Source organism: Neophocaena asiaeorientalis, unplaced genomic scaffold (genome assembly GCF_003031525.2).
Source record: "Neophocaena asiaeorientalis asiaeorientalis breed wild unplaced genomic scaffold, Neophocaena_asiaeorientalis_V1.1 scaffold14, whole genome shotgun sequence".
NCBI lineage: Eukaryota > Metazoa > Chordata > Mammalia > Artiodactyla > Phocoenidae > Neophocaena > Neophocaena asiaeorientalis.
In genome coordinates this window covers 7,378,428-7,396,696 of record NW_020175192.1, presented here as the reverse complement: position 1 = coordinate 7,396,696, position 18,269 = coordinate 7,378,428, and the positions used below count along the sequence as shown (strand labels likewise).

General features: G+C 39.3%; 1 protein-coding gene across 1 annotated transcript in view; it reads left to right on the top strand.

Moving 5' to 3' along the window:
* The window catches only part of UNC5D (unc-5 netrin receptor D), a 584,073-nt gene that overhangs the window by 314,325 nt on the left and 251,479 nt on the right, over positions 1–18,269 (top strand). The window contains exon 2 of the mRNA XM_024765069.1: positions 8,135–8,353. Within this exon, the coding sequence (XP_024620837.1) occupies positions 8,135–8,353 (219 nt within the window). The remainder of the gene's footprint in view (positions 1–8,134; positions 8,354–18,269) is intronic.

The window sequence follows — 18,269 nt, the reverse complement described above, 5'->3', positions numbered from 1 at the left end:
CAGGGAAGGGGCCCCAAAACGAAAAAAAAAAAAAAAAAAAAAAAAAGGTAGATCTGGGTGTATCAGTGAGGAGTATTTTCTGCAAAAACAGAAAACCTGATTTAAAAATAACAAACTATCTGGAGTTCAGCCTCTTTCTTGTCAGAGCTGGTATCTCTGTGTCCTTCTTCAACTTTTCCTTGTGATCTTCCCCAGTTAAGACAGGAACAAAAAAATACGTCGACACCCACCACATTTATTCCTTTTGTCAGGAAAATAAAAGCTATCTCAGAAAGTTCTGTTTATCACACATTTGCCATCGAGGGGTGCCAGTGGCCATTCCCACCTGCGGAAAGTAAACTCAGGCCGTGACTTTTCGTGCCTCTACCAGGTGGGAGAAGGCAGTTGGCAGGTCAGTCATCAGCATTTCTCACAGCAGGTTTAAAACTATAATCTGAATTATAGAGCACTGGCCAATGTATTGAGATTACAAGTAAATTTACCTTGAAGCCCAAAATACCCATGCAGTCTTCCATAAAACCATTTATTAAAGTAAGTCATCACCACTACCCCACACCCCAATCCCCTCCAAAGGATGGGATTTGTCAGCAACTTTAAAAAAAAATTTTTATTGAAGTATAGTTGATTTATAATGCCATGTTAATTTCTGCTGTACAGAAAAGTGATTGTTACACATATATATATTTTTCATATTCTTTTCGATTACGGTTGTCATCAAATTTAAAAAAAAAGTTTTTTTTATACGCTAGGTTCTTATTAGTTATCCATTTTATACATGTTAGTGTATACATGTCAATCCCAATCTCCCAATTGATCCCACCATCCCCGCCCCCAGCCACTTTCCCCCCTTGGTATCCATACGTTTGTTCTCTACATCTGGGTCTCTATTTCTGCCCTGCAGACCGGTTCATCTGTACCATTTTTCCAGGTTCCACATATATGCATTAATATACGGTATTTGTTTTTCTCGTTCTGACTTACTTCACTCTGTATGACAGTCTCTAGATAGATCCACGTCTCTACAAATGACCCAATTTCGTTCCTTTTTATGGCTGAGTAATATTCCATTGTATATATGTACCACATCTTCTTTATCCATTCATCTGTCAGTGGGCATTTAGGTTGCTTCCATGATGTGGCTATTGTAAAGGGTGCTGTGAGTGTTCTTCCTATGTTTTCCTCTAAGAGTTTTATAGTGTCCGGTCTTACGTGTAGGTCTCGAATCCATTTGGCGTTGATTTTTGTGTATGGTGTTAGGGAGTGTTCTAATTTCATTCTTTTACATGTAGCTGTCCAGTTTTCCCAGCACCACTCATTGAAGAGACTGTCTTTTCTTCATTGTATATCCTTGCCTCCTTTGTCATAGATTAGTTGACCATAGGTGCATGGGTTTATCTCTGGGCTTTCTATCCTGTTCCATTGATCTATATTTCTGTTTTTGTGCCAGTACCATATTGTCTTGATCACTGTAGATTTTTAGTATAGTCTGAAGTCAGGGAGCCTGATTTCTCCAGCTCTGTTTTTCGTTCTCAAGATTGCTTTGGCTATTCGGGGTCTTTGGCGTTTCCGTACAAATTGTGAAATTTTTTGTTCTAGTTCTGTGAAAAATGCCATTGGTAGTTTGATAGGGATTGCACTGAATCTGTAGATTTCTTTGGGTAGTATAGCCATTTTCAGTCCAAGAACATGGTATATCTCTCCATCTATTTGTATCATTTTTAATTTCTTTCATCAGTGTCTTACGGTTTTCTGCATACAGGTCTTTTGTCTCCCTAGGTAGATTTATTCCTAGGAGTTTTATTCTTTTTGTTGCAATGGTAAATGGGAGTGTTTCCTTAATTTCTCTTTCAGAGTTTTCATCATTGGTGTATAGGAATGCAAGAGATTTCTGTGCATTCATTTTGTATCCTGCAATTTTACCAAATTCATTGATTAGCTCTAGTAGTTTTCTGGTGGCATCTTTAGGATTCTCTATGTATAGTCATGTCATCTGCAAACACTGACAGTTTTACTTCTTCTTTTCCAATTTGTATTCCTTTTATTTCTTTTTTTCTCTGATTGCCATGGCTAGAACTTACAAAGCTATGTTGAATAATAGTGGTGAGAGTGGACATCCTTGTCTTGTTCCAGATCTTAGAGGAAATGCTTTCAGTTTTTCACCATTGAGAATGATGTTTGCTGTCTGTTTGTCATATATGGCCTTTATTATGTTGAGGTAGGTTCCCTCTGTGCCCACTTTCTGGAGAGTTTTTAATCATAAACGGGTGTCAAATTTTGTCAAAAGCTTTTTCTGATTCTATTTTAGATGATCATATGGTTTTTATTCTTCAATTTGTTAATATGGTGTATCACTGATTTGCATATATCGAAGAATCCTTGCATCTCTGGGATAAATCCCACTTGATCATGGTGTATAATCCTTTTGATGTGTGGTTGGATTCTGTTTGCTAGTATTTTGTTGAGGATTTTTGCGTGTATATTCATCAGTGATCTTGGTCTGTAATTTTCTTTTTTTGTAGTATGTTTGTCTGCTTTTGGTATCAGGGTGATGGTGGCCTCATAGAATGAGTTTGGGAGTGATCCTTTTTCTGCAGTTTTTTGGAAGAGTTTTAGAAGGATGTATGGTAGCTCTTCTCGAAAATTTTGATAGACTTTACCTGTGAAGCCATCTTGTCCGGATTTTTGGTTGTTGGAAGATTTTTAATCACAGTTTCAATTTCATGACTTGTGATTGGTCTGTTCATATTTTCTATTTTTTCCTGGTTCAGTCTTGGAAGGTTATACCTTTCTAAGAATTTGTCCATTTCTTCCAGGTTGTCCATTTTATTGGCAGAGAGTTGCTTGTAGTGGTCTCTTAGGATGCTTTGTAGTTCTGTGGTGTCTGTTGTAACTTCTCTTTTTCATTTCTAATTCTATTGATTTGAGTCCTCTCCCTCTTTTTCTTGATGAGTCTGGCTAATGGTCTATCAATTCTGTTTATCTTCTCAGAGAACCAGCTTTTAGCTTATTGCTCTTTGCTATTATTTTCTTTGTTTCTATTTCATTTATTTCTGCTCTAATCTTTATGATTTCTTTCCTTCTGCACACTTTGGGTTTTGTTTGTTCTTCTTTCTCTTGTTCCTTTAAGTGTAAGGTTAGATTGTTTGAGATTTTTCTTGTTTCTTGAGGTAGGCTTGTATTGCTATAAACCTCCCTCTTAGAACTGCTTTTGCTGCGTCCCATAGGTTTTGGATCGTTGTGTTTTCATTGTCATTTGTCTCTAGGTATTTTTGATTTCCCTTTTGATTTCTTCAGTGGTCTCTTGGTTATTTACTAACGTAATGTTTAGCCTCCATTTTTTGGTGCTTTTTATATTTTTCTCCCTGTAATTGATTTCTAATCTCATAGTGTTGTGGCCAGAAAAGATGCTTGATATGATTTCAGTTTTCTCAAATTTACTGAGACTTGATTTGTGACCCAAGAAGTGATCTATCCTGGAGAATGTTCTGTGTACACTAGAGAAGAAAGTGTAATCTGCTGTTTTTGGATGGAATGTCCTATAAATATGAATTAAATCTATCTGGTCTATTGTGTCATTTAAAGCTTGTTTCCTACTAAGTTTCTGTTTGGATGATCTGCCCATTGGTGTAGTGAGGTGTTAAAGTCCCCCACTATTACTGTGTTACTGTCGATTTCCTCTTACAGCTGTTAGCAGTTGCCTTATGATTGATGTGCTCCTATGTTGGGTGCATATATATTTATAATTGTTATATCTTATTCTTGGATTGGTCCCTTGATCATTATGTAGTGTCCTTCCTTGTCTCTTATAACATTCTTTATTTTAAAGTCTATTTTATCTGATATGTGTATTGCTACTCCAGGTTTCTTTTGATTTCCATTAGCGTGGAATATCTTTTTCCGTCCCCTCACTTTCAGTCTGTATGTGTCTCTAGGCCTGAAGTGGGTCTCTTGTAGACAGCATATATATGGGTCTTGTTTTTGTATCCATTCAGCGAGCCTGTGTCTTTTGGTTGGAACATTTAATCTATTCACGTTTAAGGTAATTATCGATACGTATGTTCCTATTACCATATTCTTAACTGACTTGGGTTTGTTTTTGTAGGTCCTTTTCTTCTCTTGTGTTTCCCACTTAGAGAAGTTCCTTTAGCATTTGTTGTAGAGCTGGTTTGGTGGTGCTGAATTTTCTTAGCTTTTACTTGTCTGGAAAGCTTTTGATTTCTCAAATCTGAATGAGGTCCTTGCTGGGTAGAGTAATCTTGTTCGTACGTTCTTCACTTTCATCACTTTAAGTATATCATGCCACTCTCTTCTGGCTCATAGAGTTTCTGCTGAGAAATCAGCTGTTAACCTTATGGGAGTTGTCTCGTATATTATTTGGCATTTTTCCCTTGTTGCTTTCAATAATTTTTCTTTGTCTTTAGTTCTTGCCAATTTGACTACTGTGTGTTTTGGCGTGTTTGTCCTTGGGTTTATCCTGTATGGGACTTTCTGTGTTTCCTGGACTTGGGTGGCTATTTCCTTTCCCATGTTGGGGAAGTTTTCGACTCTAATCTCTTCAAATATTTTCTCGGGTCCTTTCTCTTCTCCTTCTGGGACCCTTCTAATGCAAATGTTGTTGCATTTAATGTTGTCCCAGAGGTCTCTTATGCTGTCTTCATTTCTTTTCATTCATTTTCTCATTGCGGCTTCTCCTTTGTCTTTGGATGTGGGGTATCTTTTTTGATGAGTTCCAGTGTCTTCCTGTCAGTGATTGTTCAGCAGTTAGTTGTGATTCCGGTGCTCTCGCCAGAGGCAGTGAGAGCACGTCCTTCTCCTCCTTCATCTCGAACCAATGAATCTGGTTGTCAGCAACTTCTACGCCCCAGCTTGGAACTTCTGTTGGCAACTTCCCAGCCTGATGGGTTAAGAAGGGGCTACTTTCCTGGGGTAGCAGCCTTTTTGTTGCAAGGGAGGCATGTGAAGGGCAGGGCACTGCTATACCAGCAATTCAGGTCTGAGCCTGGTGAGGATCCTGGGGAGGGGAAGCGGGGAGAGGGATCTGTATAAGGCAAACAGCACTCCTAACACTTCACTATACATACAAAGCAAACAACAACAACAAAAGGAAAATATGTAACTTTTCTATTTTCACTTACTGTATTTCATTTCTTAGGATGCAAACAAATGGTAATACGTATAGAAATGTATACCCACAGTGTCTCACCTTTCTATTCTTACCCTCATAAATTGATTTTTTTTGTTATTTTTTGCTTTCCTGGACCCTGACCCGTTTCCTATACATACATGATATTAACGTGGCCTCAGTAATAGTTAAGGTAGAATGTTACATTCTGCCTCTTTTTTTCTTTCTCTGAACATTGATTGATTCTTTTGTAAATTGCTTTTCATTTTTTTTTAAATTGAAGTATGGTTAATTTACAATGGTGTGTTAGTTTCAAATGTGTAGCAAAGTGATTCAATTATACATATATATATTTTTTTTGTTTTGTTTTGCTATGTACCTAGATTCCTTTCCATGATAGGCTATTACAAGTCATTGAGTATAGTTCTCTGTGCTATACTGTAGGTCCGTGTTGCTTACCTGTTTTATATACAGTAGTGTATATATGTTAATCCCAAACTCCTGATTTATCTCCCCTCACCCCGTATTCCCTTTGGTAACCATAACTTTGTTTCCTGTATCTGTGAGTCTTTCTGTTTTGTTAGATTGACTGATTCTTAATGGAGGGCCTCGAGGTCGCCGGGACACTTACAGCCAACTTTCCCGTTCCACTCTCCTGCTCTCTGTTTTAGATGAAGACTGAACTTGTTATTTTATCTAATGGGGTTTTACTAAAACAGCAGGAAGGTAACCTAATTGCTTTCAGATCTCTGTTTTGTGACTCAGATGGTTAAAACTCGATTTATCTTATCATCCAATACCTTTGTATGTCATTTTACTTAAACCGGTTAAATGTGGTCTCACTGTTTACTTACAAATTGGTTTTTTGTGACCCACACCCCATGTCAGTAGTTACTTCTGACATTTAGGCATTGTTACTAATTAAGCAAAAACACCTCATACAGCATTTAGCAATTACACCCCTGTTCACTCAGGCTACCACCATGGGAGTCTGCATATATTCTTTATCAGGTGACCCTTTTCTGCAACAGTGAATTACTTTGGACAGAACTCAAGCCCCTGATGGGAGTGTGAGCTGTTTGATGCCCACATAAAGTCTTCTAATACCTTTGTCATTTCCTCTAATGCATGGATTTACAGAAGCCTGAGGGGACTTGGTATTTATTGAAGATGGAAATTGCTGTGAGCAGTCAGTAACAGAATGAATTAATATATGATACATTTTATGAAGTCCATTGTAAATATAATTTAAAACATTAAAAAACACCCTCAGATTCTATCCTGAAACCCTTCTTATTCCATGTGATATGTACACATTTTATTTTCTGAGGGAGTTTATCTAACTTTTATAACTTAAACTGTTTGCTCTCTTATTATTTGGAATATTTGTGTTATGATGCTTTTTTGGTCCTTCTGTTCATTAGCTTTTCTATTAACATGAGTTAACTTTTCTATTACAAATGCACTTGATAGCTTATAAATATCAAACTCTTTAATATGTGAGGCCTTTCCCCCCCCTTAAGTTGATACATTTAATGGAAAAAAAAAGTTTGGAGAATCAAACTATTGTGTTTAATTCATTTCAGTGGCATGACATAGTGCTTCTGTATTCCCATTGGCAAACAGTCTTTTTCATAACTCAGTGTCTTTTATTTTCTTCCTTACGCAAACATATAATTATAGGCAGTCATTCCTCCTGTGTCCTAGATCCCTTCTTTTACATTTACTAATTCTCTCTACAGGTTCTTACAACAGGACATTCCCCCTAATATTGTGAATTATGTTTATCCTTGACAGTGCTTACTTATTTAGGTTATTGACTTGAGTGGCTCTGTTTGTTCAGAATTGCATTGATGGCACCCAGAAAGCCAGGTTAGGACACAGAATGCACCTGGTCTCCAGGCTCTCTCCTGTTGAACTAGATTGTTGTTCCAGTGGTTTCATTTGGTCCCTTTCTGCAGCTTAGCCCTAAAGACTGATTTGCTTTGAATGGGAGTAATCCTCTCTGGGGCATAGCTGATCTGGTTATCGAAATCTTTGCTGGCTTTGTTCTTTCTGTGGAATGGCCACGGGAAGGCACAAGATAGGGTTTCTCTTGGTTATGCTCCACATTGCTCAGCAGTTACATCTTTCTTCCCTTGACTTTGTGCTAGTTTCCTGGGACTTAAGTCCTTGCTAAATGGAGTGAAGAGACGATGAAGGCAAGTCTTGGCTTATGCTTTTTCCTTTTCATATTGTTTCTCTCCACTCATCAGTTCCCTGTACTTGGGGAGACTCACATCTGTTTCTTCCCTTTGAACAGATGTAACTATAGATATTAAACTAAAAACTTATAGCTTGTAGTGATTAGTTTTAGTTCTTAACCTTAAAAGTGAGGTAGCTTTTGGGGTCAGGAGTGCTGGGCGTAAAGAATGATGGTCAAAGACAAGCAGAAGAAATGTGTATTCCTTTTAGAAGGTTTAGTAAATTTGGGGAAGAAACGCTATCCAAGGTAGAATACCAGACAATCTCCAAAGTTTCATAGGTAAAGAAAGTGGACAGTTTGGAATCTTTTGGACATGTCTTATGATCGACCATCCTCCACCAACGTCACCATTATTTACACTCATTTATGGGAAAACCAAATCTATTCCCTCCATTATTTCAAAGTTTTGAGGCAGCTTGGGCCCCTCGTTGAACACTTCGCCAGACTGAATCTTAAGATTCAGCCTGTCACCCCACAGATGTTTATCTCAGGTCTTTCAGCAAAGGCAGATTCAAAACTGTAGTTTGAGAGCGTCTCCTGTTCATTGTTTTCACTCGTCCGGTAATACTGAATGTGTGTCTGTCTAAAGGTACCATATCATGCTAATTCAATCTCTAGAACATAATTCATCTGCACAGGCCTTACAAGCATGCTGTGTTAGGATACAAAGTTTTCCAGCACAGATTATTAAAGCAGGTTGTTCTTTTTGGCCTGACGTATGTGCTGCCAGTGTAGACGGTGTTCTAATATCTTCTTCAATTTCACAGGAACTGACAATGGCGAAGTCCTCCCTGAATCCATCCCATCAGCTCCTGGGACACTGCCTCATTTCATAGAGGAGCCAGGCGATGCTTATATCATCAAGAGCAACCCCATTGCACTGAGGTGCAAAGCAAGGCCAGCCATGCAGATATTCTTCAAATGCAATGGCGAGTGGGTCCATCAAGATGAGCATGTCTCTGAGGAGAGTCTGGACGAGAGTTCAGGTAAGAACGGGAAGCAATCAGAACCACCTGTGGTAGCTTCTCAGATTCTCACATTGTTATATGACTGCTTAAGCCACCACCATTACCTCATTTGAATGAGGTCATAGTAACATCATCTTTGGTATCATGTACAGTCATATCTTTACATGGCTCCACAGCTCCCTTGCCTAGTGTACTTCAGTATGGTAGAGTTTTTTATTTTCCTGCTCTATATAACTTTAAGACCTAATTTTGTAGGAGTTAATATTCTCACTGGAAATAAAACCAGGCATTCACTGTTTTCATTTTTCTGAATTCTAAATACTTTTTCAAGACGTAAATCCTTCACCAAACACCTTTTTTTTTTTTTTTTGTGGTACGTGGGCCTCTCGCTGTTGTGGCCTCTCCCGTCGCGGAGCACAGGCTCCAGACGCGCAGACTCAGTGGCCACGGCTCACGGGCCCAGCCGCTCCGCAGCATGTGGGATCCTCCCGGACCGGGGCACGAACCCGTGTCCCGTGCATCAGCAGGCGGACTCTCAACCACTGCGCCACCAGGGAAGCCCCACCAAACACCTTTTTAAGCAGCATAAATTCAGTTTCTCTAATCTTTCGTCCTGGATATTATTTTTGTGTGCTTCATTCTCCACAGCTGGTGGTTTCTGTGTCGTCTTTAAGTTCTTTTGATTACTGTGTAGTGATAGAGCCCAAATTAGAAGACCAAATTTGGATAGGATCTCCAGTGTAAAAGAATTTCAGGACTATTGTTATTGGCTTGGCTAATTTGGCTGATGAGGAGTTATGATGAGAATAGTGACCATACTAGCTGATGTTTGTTGAGCACTTACTATATACCAGGCCTTATCTAGGCATTTGATAGACATCATCTTACTGTCTTTTCAAAAGCTCTCTGGGGTAAATAATGCTGTCACTGCCTTCTTATAGATAAGGAAACTGAGGCTCAAAGAAATTAAGTAAACTATGGGCTTGTGCTGGATCTGAAAGTAAGATCATTTGACTCAACTTTAAAAATTTATAACTTTTATATTTTAACATATAACAGAAAGAGTATATGCTTTTGAACTTTGTCTACTCAGACTAACTGAAAATTTAGCCTCATCCTAAGTCCAGTCTGGTGTCACTCTAGATTATTGATTTTATTAGTTCTGAACTTATTCACTAGATGGCAGATTCTGAATAAATCAAAAAGCCTGAGTATAATTAAGAAGTTTCAAGATGGCTTAATTTATTAACTGTATACCAGTGCTGTTTAATACACTAGGCTAGGCCTTTCAGAGTATTCCAAGAAGGGTAGGAGGCAAACACTGATCTCTAGACCTTCATAGCAACTAATAGGTATAAGACCAATACACCTGTAAGTGCAGTACAAATGAAGTTGTGATAAATGTCTGAAGAGAGGTAGATGGTACTAGGGAGGATTTTTTAAAAAACCATGTCTAACTAGGGCTCTCTGGAAAGGTATGGAAGCTATAGTATTTGAAAGGGACATTGATGAATATGTAATTCAGTTAGGCATAATTGATGCTAAACCCTATGGGGGAGTGAGGAGTCTCAACGGGCAACATTAGCAACTGAAAGGTCAACATTAGCAAATGAAAGAAAGCTGAGTGTATGTTCCACACAGCTTGGTTTGCTTGAAATACGAAATAGATGTAGGAGACAGCAGCTGATAGCTGGAAAACAGCTCAATCAGTGGCATAAAAGACCTCAAATACCAGAGCAAGGAGTCTTTTAATTAATTTTATGGATATTTTGCTAATGGTGGGGGTTGATTATATCGACACATGGGAATGAAGTGGCTTTGAAGCTATGCTTCAGAAGGTGAATCTAGCAGAGGCCTTTGGAATGGTAAGGAGAAGTAGGAATGGGGAAGTTAGGAGGCTGGGATAATTCAGTTGAGAAAGTAAGGTCTGCTTCTGGAGCAATGGCCACAGAAATAACTAGATATCTGATGTGAGAAACACTTCAACAAATCAGACTTAATAGCTGAATGAATAAATGAATGAATGGAGAAATAAAAACTAATCTTTTAACGGAAGCAGAAGGGTAGTAATCACATTAGCAAGGAGAAAAGTCTAAGATCATTGTTTGGACAAACTGCACTTGAAATACTTATGGGGTATAATGAAGAGATGTAGATCTGGAACTTGGTAGAGTTCAGAGATAGAAAAGTAGATTAGGTAATCATCAATAAAGAATGAAGCCATGGACGTGGAGGAGTTGTCAAGGGGGCATGGGTAATATGACAAGAAAATGGAACTAGAGGCACACTTCCCTAAGGGTCAGGAAGGAGAAACGTCAGCAGCCAGCAAAGAAGTAAGGGTATGCTGTGTTCCAAAGCAAAAGGAAAAAATCATTTCATAAAGATCTTCAGGAATTACCCTGGCTCTACTTAGGAATCAATGAAGAAGGAGGCAAAGAACTAAACACATATATCAGCAGTGCTAAGCCTTATGCAGTTCTGAGCTGATTTGTGTTTGTAGTATGAATGCATCAAAAGGTAGAGAAGCACCTAAAATCTTATCACAATTCCCTATCCATTCCACTTTGGAACTAGTGTGAGGAAAAAAACAAAAGTGCTTGTTTTAGAGATGCTGTTCTTCAGACCAAAAGCATGCTTAGAATTTAGGAATCTAAGTGTGAGAATGGGAAGGGATCTCAGTGGTAAACCTAACAGCCGTATTTTATTCATGAAATAAAAGGTTCCAGGAGATACAAGTATTCATGGTATAGTTCTTTCTAGAACCCAGTTCTCCTGATCTTCACTTTAGATACATTTCCTTGACACTGTAAGCCACCTTTATATACTTATTCCTGTGGTCTCCTTCCCAGTCAAAATATCGACACATTCCCTTACTGACATAAGGGTGGGTTTCAGCACCTGGCTCAGTATTTCCTATCATGAATCTGTTCAGTGTTTAATTCCCCAAGTATATAATCCAATACTGTTCCATTGGAGTTTCTTTATTCCTGACCGTTTCAGCCATCTCTCTAAGGGCCAATCCCTTATTCTATGTTGTGTTTCTGGCCCTGTTAAAGTTTATAACAACCAAAGATATGGAGACATTTCCAGGATTCCAGGTATAGTTTCCTTCTTTAAAGAGGGATTTGGCAAAATCAAAGCAAAAGAAGAGGACAAATTGAATCTTGGTGCCAGGAAAGTTTCTGCTTCTGTGCTCCCAAGATTGGGATTTTGGAGAGACCTAGGTGAATGGACCTGGTGTTGGAGAGTTAAGTCACAGACAATAGCTATCTCACTTACCTTGGCATGAAGTCTTCCAAGAAGACACTTGGCGTTTTGGAAGAGAGCAGCAAAGGGAACAGCGTTTCCCATAGGAGCAAAACCCTGCAGAACAATGGTAGAATATGAAAGGTTTATGTCTCATATTCAGTTAGTCCAACCAGAGAGGGACTCAAATACTAGTGGCTCCATGGAGCTGTGTGTTTTATCCTCAGACATTGCTGCCCTAGATTTTGCCCAGTAATGAACTTAAAATAGCAGAACCCCTTAGGATAAACTGCTCCGAATAAAAGATAGGAAGAACATTGAAAAATGATCAACTATTTTTTTATACCACTGCTAGAAAATCCTATATCAGTTCTCATTTAAAGACCTCTTGATAAGTATTACAGGCCAATTTAACACTCTACCCTCTTGTCATTTCACAACATTCTGTTTTGTTATTGCTTCTCCCTTTTAATTCCCTTAGCATTGCTGGGCAACTCCTTGTCTTGCAGATAGCAGCGTTGATTACATTCTCTGCCTCCATGTAAAAGACTCCCCTCTTGGCTTCATTTAAAAAAATAAAATAAGACCAATAAAAGTCTCAACTTTCAAAGGACCTGGGAAGAACAAAAAAAATCATGAACGACAAAATCTGAAGAGATTATACACCGATTTAAAAAATAACCTGTTGAGAAAGAATTTTAACAGCTACCTTTTGGAAAAGAATTTAATAAGCACAACCATTTCTTCCAAGTCATTTTGACTGAATCAATAGGAAATGTCTCTCCCTAAAACTGTTTTCCTTCTGTGTGGTTAATGAAAATCACTGTCTACCACACACCGCAATTATGTTTCCTAAGCTCTGTAGTAATAGTGGAAAAGTGGAAACTGGAGCAAGATGAGTGGAGATATTAGACCCAAAACTAATGCATAAGTGTAATTAAGGTTGGAAACGAAATGGCCTCAGGTATTGAAAAATAGATGCATTACTTCCCCTGGGTTCTTCAGCGTGGAGCTGGAGCATAGGGATTGACTACCTTTACAGCCTTAATGGCTTTTGATGGGGTCTGAAAAATAATTACAGCCAGTCCAGTGGGAGTGAATGATACCGAGAGACCAAGGATAATGGGACCACGTTTGACCAGAGGTAGAGAATGCTCCATGCTCTTTTAAGAAGTTGAAAGTAACTGCTTCAATATCTTTGGCCAACTTGGTCTCTATTTCTAAAATCCTAGAGAACTCTGATTCTTTTTACTTAGAGGTTTTCTTTCTTCACAGAACTAATGGGAAATGCATAGGACCTGGGAGTGCTGGGAGTCGACACAGAATCTTTTGTATTTCCAAATTGGAGCAATAAATCCTTTCAGTTGTTAAAGGCTGCACACTGCCTTTGGTCTTTCTGGCGATTTGGCCCCATCATCTAACAGTTCAAACAAGAAGAAAAAGGATTGTATGTTTTCATGCAATTTAGCTTGGAAAACCCAGAGCTAGAGTTCTTTCCTGCAGAAAGCACAATTTATTTGACGTGAGTTACTGTGTTTGCACGGACATGGCTATACCTCTTCGTAATGTACACTTTTAGTTCTCTGCACAAGCCGAGCGATCCTCTTCCATTTGTTCTGCCTCATTTCATTTGGAAATATGGGAAGTCTTCTTCCTTGTATTTTCCCTCTGTTAGCATCTGGAGTTGAGAGGCAATCCCAATTCAGGAATCATGCCCCTGAGAAAGGAAAGGGGTGGATTGTTCAGTAATGCACAAACGCGCGCACACACACACACACACACACATACACGTACACACACACACAGAGAAAAACAGCAGCAACCAGCAAAACCCATCCTCGACAATCAGGATAATGTAGCCTGTGGGAAGCTTGAGTTATCAATAAGCTAAACCACTTCTTTACTGTTCAGTAAAAATGGAGTTCCCCGAACAAGCCTCCATGGTTTTTATTCTACCTTGGAGATACCAAAGTCTAATGAGTGAAATAATGTGTATTTCAGTGTGTTATGGGAAAAGTCTCAACTCCAGTAGACTAATTTTTCTTCTTAAAGAATATCATTTCAGGGATTTCCTTAAACAACTGGAGTCACTCTCTGGGAAGAAAAGGTTAATGGATTGTGTTGAGAAAAGGGAAAAGAGTAGAATAAAAAATGTGTTAAATCTTTAAAGTTTGTATCTAAGAACTTTGCTCTGCTGGTGATGGGGATGTGAATATAGTATCCTCCAGAAAACCATTAATTTGAAGTTACCTCCAAATATTCACAAATCACCGAGGTGCATTTGGGAAGCATATATTTGAGACCACAGAACACAGCAGTAATCCATCTCTGAAGTGTTCCATTGACAGTTGGTGGGTTTAAAACCCACAACTATAGAAACATTCTCCGACCCCACCCCAGATTTCATCCTGTTCATCACTCTGCTGCTCAGAGAGGGCTGACATATTCTAAAAGGGTTTTCAGGAAAATATTATGAATTCCTTCCGAAAACTTGTGACAGAGCGTGAAGACCTTGTGTCTAATGTAAGCCTTTCCTACAAAAAGAGTCCGTTTACTATCATTTCATTCATAGCAGAGATAGAAGGCAGCTAACCATTTATGCAGTTTAATAACTTCCTAATATTGGCCAGAGGTTTGTTCTAAACCCTAAACTCTTAGAGTGTCTTTGGACTTTTTTATAGTCTTCTCTGTTCATACAACATTTTAAATGTTTTTTTTTTTTTTTTCTAATTTGAAGTGGGAATTATAAGGATATTAAAAAAAAGATGGTCTGGTGATTAAGAGCATGGATATTAGTGCAAGATGATACCTCCATTTCTTTTCTTTTTTTTTTTTTTTTGTCTGGATGTGCAGGCTCAGCGGCCATGGCTCACGGGCCCAGCCGCTCTGCGGCATGTGGGATCTTCCCAGACAGGGGCACGAACCCGTGTCCCCTGCATCGGCAGGCGGACTCCCAACCATTGGGAAGCCCGATACCTCCGTTTTTGAGATCTGGCTCTCCATTTACAGACTTTTTAAGGTAGATAGTTCCTTAGCATCCTTTCACCTCGGTTTTCCCATGTATAAAATGGCAGTTACAAGTATATCTACCCCATGGAACTATAGCAGGGGTCGTAGAACCTAATATATATGACATACCTTGCTCAGGGTCTGGTGTATAGCAAGTACACTATCAAGGTTAGCCTTCAAAATGATAAATAGAAAACTGCAATTTTTTTTTTACATGGGGTAAGTGGCTGGTGATTATGCTTCCAAAAACAAATAGAAAATTATGTACGTAATTACAGTTCCAGAAAGATAAAGGGGCTAGTACTATTAACAGGTAAATCATTGTCTTTCATAGAATGACATTTTATTTGCCTGTGGTTCACTCCCTCAGTTTACATTTCGTCTTTGTTATTCTCAGAGCCCCTGGTATCGCCATGGGAGATAGAATTGGTAGGATGTATGCCCTGATCTCGGGATGATCTACTAACAGGAAGTAGTTTTAGTGACTGCAGGAATGGAAAGCCATTGATTGGGGCAGCAGGGTTGGAAATCATGAGTGTGGTTCCCGCAAGTTGTATGAGGTCTGAGTGAGTCATTCAGGGGATGCTGTCCTCTAACTGACCCTCCCCTCTCCACTTCTGCCTTTTGAGTTGCCCTTCTCTCTGTTGTCAGACAACACTACCGAGTTAATTTGCTTTTCTCTGCCAGACATCTCTGTGCTGATTAATTTTAATCTCCAGTGAGGACGAAACTGGAGAGCTTGGGTGTATTCTTAGTTTCTGTACTTAAGACTGAACTTCTGAGGAATATGTGGGGTGCTTATTATCCAGGGGAAACTAAAGAGCATTCATCAGGCATTGTGCACGTTCAAAGGAGGACTATTTTTTTTTATCAAAATACATTTTAATCTTGTTGCTAGGATGAAGTGGCAAAAGACATTTAGCCCTAATTAAGCATCTGCCAGTAAAATGAAATATGGTTCTGCCTTTTAATTATCTACACTTAATTTGCTACTTTCAGTAGCATGTTGGCTTGGAGACATCTAAGCTTCCCGCAAGAAATGGAGGCACAGTTCCCTGAAAAGTTTTCTTGTATCTCAAAGTTTTAAAACTCCAAATATGGATCAGATTCATGTGTCTTCACCAGAGCCTTGCCCTAGACACTGAGCTAAATATTGGGTGAGGACAGAGCCTTCAAGTCAAAGGTAGGATGGCAACCATTCCCAGAAGCTTTTGGTGATGCTGTGGAGAGGTTAGAAGCCCCTCTTGTGTGATCTTGTAGCAGTCTGTGCTTCTGTCATAGCAACTGTCGCGTCACATTGGGACAGGTTGAAGTGTCTCCTCATCTAGCCTGCAAGATCCTTGAGGACAGGAATCTTGATCATTTACTTTGTCACAGTATCTTCAACACCTGGCAAAATGGCAAGCACATATGAGGCACTCAATACAACTTTTTGAAAATAATATATGTTGTAAACTGTATGACATCTTTGATCGATTTCCTATTGATATGGAACCTACAGCAAAATAATAATAATAATAGCACGGTTTTAAGATGAAATAAGATAATGTATGTGATGACATTAATAAAAGTAAAGTGCCATACGAATGGTATAATAATTAATCAGTAATGATAATATGTTATTCAAAATATGGGGGAACTTATTGTTCAAGCCTATTTTCTAGGCTCTAAACCTGGGCTAGCAAGAGACAAATGAAAAACATCTCCTTATGTAAGTGGTGGACTCACTTCTTCCAGCTGAGTGGACTGTTTTCCATCTTCTTAGGAAACAGTGGAGTAAGGTGGGCCTATCTCAGAGCCAAACCCAGGCATCAGTGGTACTGAGATACCTAAGGAGATGACGGTCTATTAGAGAAGACTCTTGAATAGGACATGGTTGCTTTTTTTTTTTTTTTTCTTTTTTTTGCGGTACGCGGGCCTCTCACTGTTGTGGCCTCTCCCGTTATGGAGCACAGGCTCCGGACGCGCAGGCTCAGCGGCCATGGCTCACGGGCCCAGCCGCTCCGCGGCATGTGGGATCTTCCCGGACCGGGGCACGAACCCGTGTCCCCTGCATCAGCAGGCGGACTCTCAACCACTGCGCCACCAGGGAAGCCCGGAGATGGTTGCTTTTCATGGGCTGTTTGATTTTTTTTCTCTCTCCCCAAATTGAGCAAGGCCCCATGCTACTCATGAAGTTGTATTAGAATAGTTCTTTGAGGCTTTGTGGAAGCTAATTACATAGAATCATTCTCTGGGTTAATCCCCAATCTTGAAACATCACAGTGCAAAAAAAACCAGGCATGGAGTGGGTATAACACTGGGCTAAAATGGTCCAGGGAGACAGGCACAGCGACTAGCATGAGAAAACAATTCACCAAAGCCTAGTCTGCTAGCCTCTTACTGCTTTGGTGTGGTTTGGGAGTATGACCGGAGGAAGAGGGATTCTCTTCTTTTTTCTTGAATCTAGTTATTTACTTTAGCAAGCCGAGTATCCTACTACAGAGAACTTCCAAAGATTGGACATCCAGTTGTGATCGGTGGTGCATCTGAGAGCTGGTGGGCAGCAGTAACCACGGCGGGATGCCTCTGATGAGCCTTGTTGAAGTGTGATAATGGGCAGTAGATCAAAGGCAGGGGGACAGCTGTTAGTAGGCGCTGTCTGCAGCTGGCATGGTGCTGAATATTCAGTTCTACTCCAGAACTCTTTTCTTTTCTACAGAATAAGTTAGGACTAGAACTAGAGCCCTTCTATTAGAAGTTGACCAGAAATAAATAATTTTCATCCTTTTTCTCTCTCCATTTCTTCCCTCCTTTCTTCCATATTTCTCTTCTTTGAAGAGTGAAACATACACCTTCAATTAGTTTGAAAATTCCCTTTTATTCTCCCAACAGGATTAGACCTGCTAAGAGTAACTAGTGTTTCCTATCTGATAAGTAAGGGGATTATAGCAATAACTGCTGTCAGCATTTTTCTCATTTAAACAAATAAAGCTGACAGATGATGAAGTTCTGTGCTGCTCTGTTATGTTTAGTACATGCAGAGCAATTATTCATCCGTTGCCAACATTCGTCTCTCTACAACTCAACCATCCGCAGTGTAGAAAGCTTATTAGCATTTCAGTTCCAGAGTCATATTTTTATCTTCTGTAGGACTCTCCTCCATAACAAAGGCTGATAGTTATAATCGCACAGTAATTTAAAGGGTTGGACTTTTCCGTGCCCATTAGTTACACAAGTTATCAGGTACGACGCTAGTCTTATTTATGAGATGCCATCTTCTATTTGCCTGGGATTTTTGTTCCCCTGTAGCATTTCCTGTGAATAAGTTAGCTGCCATCTCTTGAGATGGAGAAATAGATGATTATCTCTGTACCACTGTTGGATGAACTTCAGTGCAGGAGCGTGGGGGGAGCTGTCCTGAAATAGAGCCGTTTTAAATGGATGTTTCTCAGGTGTGGTTTCTCGTGTGTATATACACACACACATACATTTTTACATATATGTATTTATGCATATATATAATAAATCACTAGAGAGAGCAATAGTGAATATTTGCAAGAGAATATACTATTTAAAATTTTTATTTTAATCAATAGTTATTTGTTATAGTGGAGAAAAGTATAACAGAGACAAAATATTTATGATTTCCCAAAGGTTTTCCTAGCGGGGATGGTTTGACAAGGCTACAGACCTCACG